This window comes from Stigmatopora nigra, chromosome 1 (assembly GCF_051989575.1).
Source record: "Stigmatopora nigra isolate UIUO_SnigA chromosome 1, RoL_Snig_1.1, whole genome shotgun sequence".
Taxonomy (NCBI): domain Eukaryota; kingdom Metazoa; phylum Chordata; class Actinopteri; order Syngnathiformes; family Syngnathidae; genus Stigmatopora; species Stigmatopora nigra.
In genome coordinates, this window is record NC_135508.1 from 16,841,485 (window position 1) to 16,854,556 (window position 13,072).

Here is a 13,072-nt window from a genome sequence, read left to right on the forward strand (position 1 = left end):
TATCCCTAAAACTTTAAATGTTACATTAAGAGGTGACTGTTTTGTTGGTTGTTCCCTTATTCCCTTGTCGTGTGATGTATAGATGGATTCATTTTCATTGTGTGTTATTTGCCTATTGTAATTTATAGATTAAAGTAGATTAGATAACTTTATTCATTCCATTTTCGGAAAATTCCATGTCGCAGTAGTAAGAAGGTGATAATACAGACACAGACAAATACATTTAAGACATAAATAAAGAGGTAATAAATAAGTAAATTCATAAATAATAAATATATATAAAATAATACAAAATAAATAAACATATTATAGTCCAAAAAATATTTATTGGAAAGAGCCTGGATTTAAATCAGCTTGCTTTTATTCAACTTGACTTTTTGGGGCCATAAAAGTAACCCTTTGAAGTGAGTGGGTATATGAAATGTTATATATATGAATACGCTTTTTTTTTATACGGATGCAAAATCTTTTTAATCTGCTTCTAACTGGTGCATTTGATGATGCCTTTCTTTTTTTATTCCTTGTCCAGCAAAGTCCATCAGGAACCCTCAGTTACTCTGTGCTGGCATGCCGAGAACGTCTGCATGTGTGAGGCACCCTCAAGGCAGTGCACAGCCAAAATGTCAGCTGGACTCTTTACAGAGTGATAGGGAAACCAGGGACTGTAAATGTGGAAAAAAAAAAGAAAAAAATGACATGTTGGAGAATTGGCGCATTAATAGCTAGACAATTCTTAGAATTAAATTTTTTCACAGTGCACAAAAAAATATTAGTAAAGTGTAATTATGTCAATCCTTATTATTTTTTCATTTTTTATCCACACCGTCAGAAGCCGATAAGGTGTTGTGTACTTGGGTACTAGTTGTTATATGTTAAATTATGTTACTTTGGTTAGGCTTAATTTTTTTTCTCCTGCTTTGCACATTGAGCCAGAATTTAAGTGTAATTTAAGTTAAATTAAAATATATTAATACAATTAATGATTACCTCCACTGATCTGAATTAGCATGGTCACAATTATTTTGCTTATAGTTCAATTAAGTTGAAGTTAGATATGTTTTTTTGCACTGTTAATTTACGTGATAGATAGATACAATAAAATTACCGTATTCTAGCCATTTTACATGAAAATACCAAAATATAATTCTCAACCACGACAGATTTATTTATACACATACCTTTATAGTTCCTCAGGTGCTGATGTTTCCCTCTCATCTCGTCGCCACGTGGAATCATAATTTAATAGTTTGACGCGTCTTTATAAGATAACGTGAGTCGTTTTCCAAAACATAAAAAAAAATCTACTGAAAAGTCCTTTTGTTTTCTTTACCCAAAGAAATGTGATGCCAATATGTACTTTAGTTGGCAAAACTAGTATTTTGAACAACAGATAATTAGAATTAGCATGACGAGAAGGTATGCAATTAAATGAGTTGTCATTCATCTAAATTGAATGCATAATTCAAATCGCATCAGAAAGGAATGAGCTGGCTCTCCAAAAAGCATCCTACACTGCAATTATGTTATGCGCATCTCCTAATGGATGTGAGGACTGAGTCTAAAAGTGTTCATCTGTGGAATTTTAGCCATGGTTCACCTCACTCAATCTCTGTCATGCAACACAAACTCACAAAATCACAAAGGCGGCAACAGGGATCGTTGAGGGACATCAAGTGGACCGAGAAAATGTTCTAACACTTCTCCCAGGCAACTTTTTACCCAAATATTGTGTTGTTTTCCTTTTTCCTGATTTTCAAACTTGATGGTGCCTTTCAAATGAACAGAACACCCCACGTTGCCATGTTAAGCAAATACAGCAGCTTTTTAATATTGTCATTCTAAATAAAAAGACAAGCAAAATCTGAAATGTGACAATATTAGAATTCTTCCGAGATGACGATTTTATTGGATGCTCATTTGGTGACATCTTGTGGTTACTAACTGTAACTACTTAATAATTTCTACATTTTTTCCCAAACTCCATACCAGTAGTTGGCAGTAACGTAGAAGAAACATTATGAGCGAACTATAATTTAACACTAAAGATTTAAAAAAGGCTGTGTTTGGCGTTGTTTTGATAGCTACTCGTTTGACACGAATAACAGTTTCCCATTTCCTAGTGCTTGTTCACGCTGCTTCTTTTTTATTTGACTGATTTTCGTCTACTTACGTCTGGCTTCCTGACTTTAACCGATAATTCTTTATTTCCGCGTGTCATCTGCGTACTGGCTATAATTTAAGTAACATGAGTGGCTTGTAATCTTGGTGTACTAAGGGTGACATATTACATGTATATTCCGCTGTGGTTATTAATAAGCACGTGAAAGGGGGCGAGTTTGACGTGATGTGTTCTGCCCTCGACTCTACTAAACGGCCAGTCTTGTGACCTGTCCCCATGGAGGAACGAAAGCTAAAGAGAAAGACCCCCAGGACACCGGCAGCAGCCCCGGTGTCGGCTACAGTGACGATGACGGCGCCGACTCCCTCCGGCGGTTGTGGCCGGAAAAACAGTTCCTCCACCGGGGTGAAACATGTTGGCCACAGTCACGGCACGGGAGCCCATTCCAGCCAGAAGAGCAAAAGTAGAAGGTAGTAGCAAGATTTTTTTTAATGGCAGAATTAACGATTTCATGCTTAATTTCAGAGGTTTCAAGGTGGTTGTATGTAGATAGAGCAGGGGTGGCTCTTGATGCGCATGCGGCTCTGGGCCAAAATGAATGTGGGTTTTTGCCACAGCAAACTTTGGGGCAGTTGATGTGTTAACTTTGGTTAAATTGCATTTGATGTGTGTGTTGAGAGTGGTCACTTTCCTTGAAAATGAACACGTTTTTGTAAGGGGAAGAAAGTGTTATGAAGAATAATATTGTTCTATTTGTGTGCTTGTGTATGTGTCACTGTGTGGTGCTGCTCTTTGTGTCTAAACCTGTTTGCCACCCCTTGCTGCTAGGCCCATCTAATCCTGTTATAGTCTGAATGGAACGCACCAAAAACGCACTAGCATTTACTAATTGTCACGTTTTTTTTCCACGTTTCTATTTAATCTAAAAAGTATCAGGTGCATTTAGACGGGGATGATTGGAAATGGTCCAAATTGCTTTATATTTGAATGATGTAAATCTATGAGCTTTGTTAGAGAATTGATGTTAATGAGATGGATTTTGTTTTATGCAAGCTTCAATGCATGAGCACATCAACTTGAAAATATAACACTTTTCTCGACAAACATTAGGACATAGCTGCTGTACAATATAATACAAAGTAATATCAGTGTAGGCAGTTTTTTTGTCATTATCAAAGTCATCATCTTCTATTTTTTTGCAGGGGAGTTCGTGAAAAATTAAAGCAACAGGTGGGCTCCGGTGTTCGCCCCAGCCCAAATCAAAATCAGGCTGCACCCATCATCCAGCACTCATTCTTGACGGATGTATCTGATGTCAAGGAGATGGAAAACGGACTTCTAAGTCTACTGAATGACTTCCACTCAGGGAAACTGCAGGCATTTGGTAAGTTGTCCCCACGGGTTACTACACTACTGGACTTAAATCAAGTGTAATTTTTTTTAATATGAACGTTGTTTAATGTGAAAGATGTTTGCTCCGAGAAAATCCAGACCAGGAATTTATTACAATGATTACGTACAAAGAAGACCATGATCTAATAGCAAATGACATAGTCCTAAGGGCTGGTATTTTGTCATGAATTTAACTCCAAATAAGTTTCTTTGGGCTGTACGTACGCTTAAAACTGTCAGCCCGGATGTCAGGACGCTGGAAAAAGATTGTGCCAGCATAAAGGGAACCCCTGATCTACAAATTTAAGATTGTATATCCCAATATTGGAATTAGGACTCCACTGTAGGGCCAAGGGCACTTGCAACTATTGTATGTATACATTTCTGCAGCCATCCTTTACACCAGAAAAGTAAGTTTAAAATCAAACCTTCCTAATGGACTAATATTTCTCAGGTAATGAGTGTTCCATTGGCCAAATGGAGCATGTGCGAGAGATGCAAGAAAAGCTGGCCAGCTTACACTTTGACCTTTACGTTGAGGAAGAAGAGATGCAAGAGGACCAGAAGAAAACAGCCCGAGATACCAACATGGATAGATTGCTTCTCAATGTAAGACAAACGATTCTTGGAACACTTTGTAAATAGCAGAAGTGTAATGGTTCACACGATGTATTGTACAGTTTTGGTTATGCTTTATTTTTTCCTCCTCAAATGTATTAATGAGAGTTAAGCGCTGTGTGTGGAATCATGCAGCTGTGATCAATCATTTAGTTTTAAAAGTGATTTGAAAAAAAAAAAAACGATTTCTCCTTTAACATTACTCGAAAGGTTTCAAAATCTCAGTTTTTCTGGCACCGGTAGACCTCAGAAAAACAGATGTTTCAATTTGATGTTAGAAAATTAGTTTATCCATGCACATGTGCGTACTAGGCACAAGAGGGCGCTCTTGCTTTTAGACCGGACAACTGACGCCTCACTTCTTGCTGTAAAGTATATTTTTCCACTGGGAATTTGATGATTTGGTTTAGAAATAAAAGTTCATATAAACGTTAACTTTCAAATACTGTGATTTAAGAAAAAGTATATAATGTATTGAGTGAGGTACATCCCCAAACGTTACTCGTGTGTTCCATTACACCTTTAATGCATCGTAATTTTGAGGTCACTTTTCTCAGTAAAACTATTGCATGATATAATAGTAAATCATTTGGCATTTATTGTAATCAGTTCTATAAGAAATAGGTGTGGCTATTACAGTACTTGACACTTATGAGAGTTAAATATGGAACTGCTACAATCAATGATACAATGATTTATCTTTCTGCCTTGATATTCTTATAAAACATCAGCTAGTAGAGAATTGGTTATGATCACAGTTTTGAAAATAAAAAAAACCTGATTACATTTTTTTTTAATTTCAGCTGGAGGAGCTCAGTTCATCTATGTATCCTTGCTGGTGCCTGCAAGAAATTTACAATGGTTAAGTTAAACAAAATCATCTTCACTTTTCCTTAACCTTGCCTTTCCAGCCAGAAATTAAATCTGACCGACAGCCAAGAGGTTCCAAAGTCTGGCAGCGCGTGACTTTCTCTTGGCTTGTTCTCTGTGGGATTCAAAAACAAAGTTTGATGCACGTGGTAGTGTGGGTAATGCCAATCTAATCTTAATAAAATATTGATATTCCAGTAGTTCAGGCACTAACATCCACCATTCTGTTTAAGCCTGCGTTCTGCTGATATGCCTAATTCCGATTGGATCACTCCTCATATCTGAATTTTAGGCTTGCCTGTCCATACAATTTTTAGCAAATGCTCCAATTGGACTGTTCAGACTGGCTATCAGGGATTTCTGTGGTTTAAATCGGTCTAACAAAAATCATCTTTTGGTCCTTTTTGTCTGTTTAGATTACAAAAGAGGCATTCAATTTCAATCTGGATTGAGTACAGAAAATCTAATTTAGGCATCCAGTCTGAACACCAATTTATCAGAACAATTTATTTATGTTCCTGTCCTGTAAAATAAAACTACAGTCTAACCAAAGTGATTTGAATTAACTTGACACTCTATTGCACTTTAGTTTATTACACCAATGAGTATAATCAAAGAGATTTATCCAAGTGTGGTTGCCATGTGTCATAATGAATGTTTTAACCCCTTTCAGGTTATTGATCAATGATTAATGCTACATACAGGTTGTCCTTGTTTGACTGCCAGCATTCCAGTAACCCAAATGTTGATTTAACAGAGGCCTTAAATTCTTATGGGGTAGCCGAATCCTGTAAGTATTAGATTTTGTTGTTTGTTTTGGTTTAAATCAATGATCTTCACCTGCTAAATGTAATCATTAATCACATGCTGCTTTGATTGTCAGTGCCAGCAAATGACGGGGATGAGTTATCTTTAAAGCTTGAAATGTTAAAAACATGTCTATTGTTTTTAATAAAAATCAATGTAAATCATAAGGTTGTCTTTCTACTTGTGCAATGTGACTGGCCTGCAACAACTTCCTGGTGCACCATTGTCTGCCCGTTGAATTCCCTTGGCTCCAGCACCCCTGCCACCCTGTTGATGAAAAATTGACACTAGCATGGTCTAGTTTCTCTACCAGCAAAACCAGTTCTAAAAGAAAATCCAGTCTGTTTCTATATCTTAGCAATCTTCCATTAGTAGGTTATTGTGGCTGGCTTGCTTCAATGAAGGTTGGGAAACACTGCACTTATTGAAATTAGATATTCATGAGACATTAAAAAACTACACTATAAAAGATTGGTTAACGCTAGGACGCTGGACAACACAAAATCCATCATATGAAAAGACCAATGAATGGAGATGGATGTTGAAGGACTTTTTGTAACAGTGATTTGAGGATGATTCCTGCAGGGGACGCAGTATCCCACGGAATGTGTTGATCCGTCTCCATGGTGAGGAACCAGGAGATGCCTTGTTTGCAGATACCAACCAGTATTGTGATCAAATGATAATTCTGAGGTCAACACAGCTTCTTAAAGGACTCATCCATGGAGAAGAAACTAAACTCAAAGGCTCGGTTCAGCTGTTGGACTCCTTTGAACAACCAGCCACAGAACATGCAGGTAATTGAGATCATCTCTAACAAACCAAGATGTTGCCCATTATGGATTTTTCTACAACTGACCACAATTTAGGTGGCAAATCTTTAAGGAAAAACATCATTAATACTTAAAAAATTAAAAATGTACCACTTTTTTTTTTTTTTACCTTTGATTGTATACGATCTTCCTCAGATAGTGCGTACCACATTTGACTGAGTTGAGTCTTTTGCAGGAAAAAAAAATGTATGCATTTTCGTCCAATTCTTACGCACCCTTGTAAGGATATGTGGTTCATGAAATTAATGAATAATATAGTCATTCATTTTTTAGCTGCTCATCCTTAAAAAAAAAGGAGATGCTGGAGCCTATTCCAGCCAAGAAGGGCAAAATGTTCAGTAAATCATACACCGGTTGTTTACATTAATTCGATGTGTTTCTGTACAGTTGTAATAATATGTTTTTTTTTTTCATTACAGCTGTTTGAAGAGAGGATACATTTAGTCCTTTGCTGGTTTGATCTGTGGACTGACCGCCAGAGAAAACACATGCTACACAATGTGCTCATACGATGCACCAAGCCTCAGCTAAGGTGATACCGTTTCCCCAATGTAAATGTAAACCTCAAAGAAAAATCCCTAAATACTATATATCAATCACCCAAGCAGATACTGTGGAAATCTGCTGACTGAAAAGCTTCCGATGACACATTTGGATTTCACAGTGGTGTTGCCCCGCTTCCTGTCACTTTATATCATGTCCTTCTTGTGCCCTCTGGACCTTTTCTCTGCTGCCCAAGTCAGTTGGCACTGGAGGGTTTTGTCTGAACAGGTGAGACAGCCTTGAGCATGCCAGAAAATGTTTTCGACCTGTACATTTAATCTTCATGGCTTCAAATAAATCTCAGGACTGTCTCTGGGCTGGGCGCTGTATACGCCAAGGTTGGTTTCTTCCTTACACACCTACAGAAAAAGAATTTGGAGCTTGGAAGAAACAGTTCATCTCCTGCCTCAAAACATTGGGTGCAGCGATACATCGTGAGGTAGCACAACCCCACTGGGTAATCAATCAAATATATGATGAAGAGAAAGAAGAAGAAGAGGAGAGACTAAAAGAGAGCTTAACAAGGCAAATGATTAGAGCAAGGATTCAAGAGGAGAAGAGTAAGTACCGTAAAAACGAATATTTATTGTTATCAATGAATCACATTTTATTTCTATCTGCAGAAATAGCGCTGACAACAAGGAAAGCCTGGGGCAGCAGGACAAGGTTGGGGGCACCTGGAGGTGGAACTAGCCAAGCAAACATTGGCACGATTTTCAGGACCTCTGGAGTTCCTGATTTTAGTCAAAGCACCATCAATAGCCTAAACTTGGAGGCAAACATAGGGCGCAGCAGTATCAGGTCCGAATTGGATCTACATAATAACATTCATGAATTAGAGTTTAAGACAGTTTCTCAATGGGAAAAAAAGTGGTTGTTGTTCTTGTTTTAACACATATGTTGGACAGTGCTCATGATTTCAGAGCAATCTAATTTATCGTAATGAACCCCCCTTTTTGTTTCAGTGTCATTCCACAATGTTGCGAGTTTTATTAACCTAAGTTACTGTTTGAACTTTTTTTGAACAGAGCTATTGGGCAATTGTCCCATTACATTTCCAGAAATACATCAATGCAATCAACCAGTACCTACAACCATCCTGCAGCCTGTTTGCTTTTGGTCTCCAATCGAATTCCTGCCTATGAGGTAATTTGTCAATTTTAAGAAAGAATGAGTGAACATCTGGAGATGGAGAGATTGCCCAATTTAACACTCTCCATTGCTTTCTGCCTATGTGCCAGCTGTTGATAAGCGGCGCTAAGGCAGATGTAATTGTGGTTCTCTACGACTATCAAAGCACGCACTCAGCACTGTTAGCCCAGGTGGAGGGGGTTGTTTCTGGCCGCACATTTCAAAGGCTTGGCCTGTTAACGCTAGGAGGAACAGAAGAAATCCAGCTGTTTCACAGTGAGAATTCACATTTTTTTTAAATAAAAAAATAATAAAATAAAATGTAAAAAGAACAGGTCTTTTTTCAAATCACTTACAATAACACCTATCTCATTATGTCTTTGGATCTTTATCTTGTGTTCCATCTTTGTTTCACCCGTATAATATTTTCCTGCAGACTGCTGTTTATCAGCTAGAACCCTACCATCTCCAGAACACAGAGATTTTTGGGAAAAACTATCTCACTTGGTATACCCGGCTGAGCAAGGCGGTGGGATTGATATTTTCTCTCCATGTGCAGCATCTGGTGAGTGATCTACATCTTATTATCATCAAGTATAAACTTTGTTTCTCACCCACTCATCTTTTCAGATTTTGGCGTGGCCCTTCTTCAGAAACTGGCCACTCTTACGGGTCTAAAAGTTTGGGCACCGATGGGTATCGCCACTGGAAGTTTTCAAAATAGTGTGTCTTGTTGCTATATTCTGATCTCACATTCAACACATTTATTCATACAAAATCAAACTAACTAAGCTTTTTGTTGACTATCTCAAGTCCTTAGTGAATGGTCTGATGGAAGTATCGGTCCCTTTGGGTTCTCCGACCCACAACCGGGAGGCCAGGCACTCCGTTACATCATTAAGCCAGTCCTGCATGGTTGGTGCAGACAGGCTGAGTGGATGGAGGAAGCTTTGGGAGAGATGAAAAGGTGTCTAGACCACCAGCTACAGCAGCTTGGCATTCAAGCCCGGGGCAGAGCTCTGGGTGGGTGTCAAACATTCTGTAGAGGTGACTAATCTGCATGTTTTAAATACTGCCGATTTTACAGGCCATGCTTTGTGGGAGAAAATATGTCTTGAGGATCTGTGTTTGACTGAAGACCTGAGCTTGGCGCTCACTGAAGGACTAACTGTTCTCAGCAAGCAGGAGAAGGTACATTGAATTTGAAAAAAAGCCACATTGGTTTTGACTAGCTCTTATGACATCACTGGATAAGGTTAGAAGGCTTTGTGATAAAATATATCTCAAAATCCACAGTGTATCACGTTCACATTAACCAAAGCTGTTCATTTAGAAAAAGAAAAAAGAATGAGAAACAGGTGGCTCTATCTCCCTTTCAAAGTGCAGAATGATAAGCAACTAGTTGATATCGACTTTGAATGTACTAATGTCATTGTGAAGTCGTGAAATGGATAACTTGATATCTTCAGACGAAACCAATTGAGTTTCTTGCTAACTTCCTGATGAAATGGAGTGATGAAAGGAAGTCTGCAATGGAAAAACATGCCTCCAAAATCTCCCTGCCTTCTGGGAACACTCAGGTGTGCTTTGTTCTGAAAATATTATCTCCCATTGCTGGAGAAAACACCAACACATTTTCATTTTTTGTCACATATGTTTTATTTTTATATTTTCAGTTAGACTGGAGAGGCGTCATTGTCAGAGAACTGCAACTCAGCGAGTTTCTGTATATCAGCAGACTGAGCGGCCTTGTGAAGGTCTGTCCGTCTGAACCTGGCAATTACTGGATAAGAAGATTACTTTGAGTCCATCGTTTATGTATTGTGACCATAAAATTACTAAATCGTGTTTGACAACTTCATTGATAATTTCCTCTGACCTTTTAAAGGCATATCAAGAACCTCTCACAGCAGCCCTAAACTCTAACAGAGCCATTCTCAGCTATGCTGACATTAATATTGTGCTGAGCCCTGTTTCACAAATACTGGACCTAAACAGGTACACAATGTATTAATCACACAACTCAGCTTTCTTGTTTTGTTTTTGTCTCTGTGGACTTTTCCCACGTTTGTTTGTGACAGGGGATTTAAGGCAGATTTAGATGCCAGACTCAAGCAATGGGGTCCAGAGCAATGTGTAGGTGATGTGTGCTTAAAACTGTGCACGCATCTCAAAGTGTACACAAACTACCTCAATAACTACACAACTGCGCTAAGTACCATTGACAAGGTAAGCCCATTTTGTGCTTGCAATACACTTAAATCAAGTTCTACATTCAACTTTACCATGCAGCCAGTAATGTATGTTGACCTTCTTGCATATCTGGAATATTACTGTATTTTCACGACTATAAGGCGCACTTAAAAGTCTTAAATTTTCTCCAAAATAGACAGGGCGACTTATAGTCCAGTGTGCTTTATATATGGAAAAAAAATAAAATGTGTCATTCATTGAGGGTGCGCCTTATAATGCGGTGCACCTTGTAGTGTGGTGCGCCTTATAATGCGGTGCGCCTTATAGTCGTGAAAATACGGTAGTACTAATATCTCAGTATCGTATCATGATGTTCTATACAACAAATAACTAAAAAGAATAAACAGTGTAAAATAAATGACCCTATGTCAGTCACATAATCTTAGCTTACTCCACTTAACTTGTCAAAAGAAATCCTATTCTCTTTTTGTTGTGTATTTATTATTGTTAACTTCCCAGTGCAGGGATACTAAGCCATTATTTCGAGCGTTCCTAAAGAGAACTGACAGAACCCTGGCAACACACATGCTAAGGTAAACTTTGTGCTCTGTTCATATATTTTAACACACATTATCTTGTGTCCATTTGTTTGCATTCATGTTTGTGTGTCCGCTCTCATAGTTTACAAGAGCTGTTGCTGTGTCCAGTGTGGAGAATCCAAGAGTACACAACTCTGCTCCAAGCGTTGACGTTGCACACACACGCCAGTCACCCTGATTACACACACCTCTCTTCTGCCCTTAACACACTGCAGCAATACACACAGTTCATCCAAAAGGTAGAATGACAAATTATGACTTCTGTTGTAATTAAAAATAATGAAATGAATTTATTTTACCATTCTAGCTGAAGCGTAACTGTGAAAGAGACCAACTTTTGAAGAAAACCCAGGAGATGATCCAAGGGTGTCCGGTAACTCTACACATTTGTCTACTGCTAACATTAGTACACTTAAGCAGTATTTCGATTTTATTTTGTACCTGCATTCAGAGGCTCCAAGAAGGAAACCGTCAGCTGATAACCAGTCAGGATGCTGCTTTACTGAACTGCTCCAATGATAATGAATCAGAGTCTCTCAGGTGAGGATGCAACATTAACTTCCAAATAGTTTGTGTTGCTCCACAAATCATGGTAATGCACTTTTATGAATGAATTCAACACAGGACAAACACATCTGTTCGCATTATGTAATTCTGCTTAGCTTTAATTTTTGTTTTGTATAATGATATCTTTGTTTTTCATTACTTTAAGTGAGCTTTTTATTCTGTGATTTTGTCCATTATGATTTGTGTTTATTTCCTGAGGTATTTTAAAGGCACTTATAATTAAAATATATTACAATTAGTCAATTTAAAAAAAATACTGCATGGCTTGTGCGATTTCCTTCCATAAAATATTATACAAATGTTAGACGGTTCAATAATTTTTAAAGTAACATCCCAACTGTAATACAATTATTTGATTTGTGACTATTTGCTATATTATCTGCTATAACTGAAAGTACAAAGTAGATGTTTGTCGTATTTTTTCCTTAATGTCTGGATCCTCTTTTATTAGGATCTACGAGCATGTGGCAGATGTGACCCTCTTCCTGTTCACTGATATTTTAGTGATGACGCGGAAACAAAATCAACACACACCTTTCACAGTGGTGCACAGGAGTACACACACATTCCTTGCCTCTGTGGCACTCGCCAATCTGACTCTGAGAAAGATTACGCACTCACGCTGTGAGCTATTTCACAGATATATTTTTCATACTCTTAGCACTGCTGCATTCTTTTGCTAAATGTCTTGATATTTCCTTAGATGTCAAGTACGCCTTCATTTTGGAAGGCCCCACTCATCCATGGATTTGTGGCACAGAGCGAGAAGAGGACATGGAGCACTTTCTGTGCATGTTGAATAGTGCCATACAAACTACTCTGACATAGATTTCAATTCACCTGGAAGGCTATTTTGTGTTCTAACAAATATTTTCTTATCTTACTGTTTTATCAAAACTTTTTCCACATAACATGATGACAGCATCAATAGGCATTTTTTGATCCAAATATATATATATATATATATATATATATATATATATATATATATATATATATATATATATATATATATATATATATATATATATATATATATATATATATATATATATATATATATATATATATATATATATATATATATATATATATATATATATATATATATATATATATATATATATATATATATATATATATATATATATATATATATGTATGTTAGAATAAGCAGGTTAAAGGCTGACTGTGCATGCACTTGATTGGCTAACTTTTAACCTTAATTTTGCCTCCATTAAGTCTGCAATAAATGAGTCAGCTTCAATACAAAAAAAATCAAAAGATGTACCGTGATGATCAACAGATACTACTTCTCGAATACTGGAGTAGAACTTCAAAGTTAATGTCCACTAGAATAAAAAATAACTACTTAAGCGGGGACCTGACAGGCTCATAGT

General features: G+C 37.3%; 2 protein-coding genes across 2 annotated transcripts; both read left to right on the forward strand.

The window, feature by feature from the left end:
* Positions 1-2,027: 2,027 nt before the first annotated feature.
* Positions 2,028-5,973, forward strand: ccdc28a (coiled-coil domain containing 28A). The gene is made up of 5 exons (XM_077731242.1): positions 2,028-2,589; positions 3,322-3,503; positions 3,966-4,120; positions 4,933-4,955; positions 5,041-5,973. The coding sequence occupies exons 1-5, from the start codon at positions 2,396-2,398 to the stop codon at positions 5,093-5,095; spliced, it is 609 nt and encodes a 202-aa protein (XP_077587368.1). The 5' UTR covers positions 2,028-2,395; the 3' UTR covers positions 5,096-5,973.
* A 479-nt stretch (positions 5,974-6,452) lies between these two features.
* On the forward strand, positions 6,453-12,599 carry ect2l (epithelial cell transforming 2 like). Its single transcript, XM_077723026.1, has 21 exons — positions 6,453-6,603; positions 7,059-7,171; positions 7,248-7,410; positions 7,487-7,742; positions 7,806-7,983; positions 8,211-8,328; positions 8,424-8,589; positions 8,750-8,878; positions 8,944-9,036; positions 9,127-9,336; positions 9,401-9,504; positions 9,783-9,893; positions 9,990-10,070; positions 10,202-10,311; positions 10,395-10,542; positions 11,026-11,099; positions 11,188-11,344; positions 11,413-11,478; positions 11,557-11,645; positions 12,124-12,296; positions 12,376-12,599. Exons 1-21 carry the CDS (start codon positions 6,529-6,531, stop codon positions 12,498-12,500), a joined length of 2,739 nt encoding a protein of 912 aa, XP_077579152.1. The 5' UTR covers positions 6,453-6,528; the 3' UTR covers positions 12,501-12,599.
* The last annotated feature ends 473 nt before the right edge of the window (positions 12,600-13,072 follow it).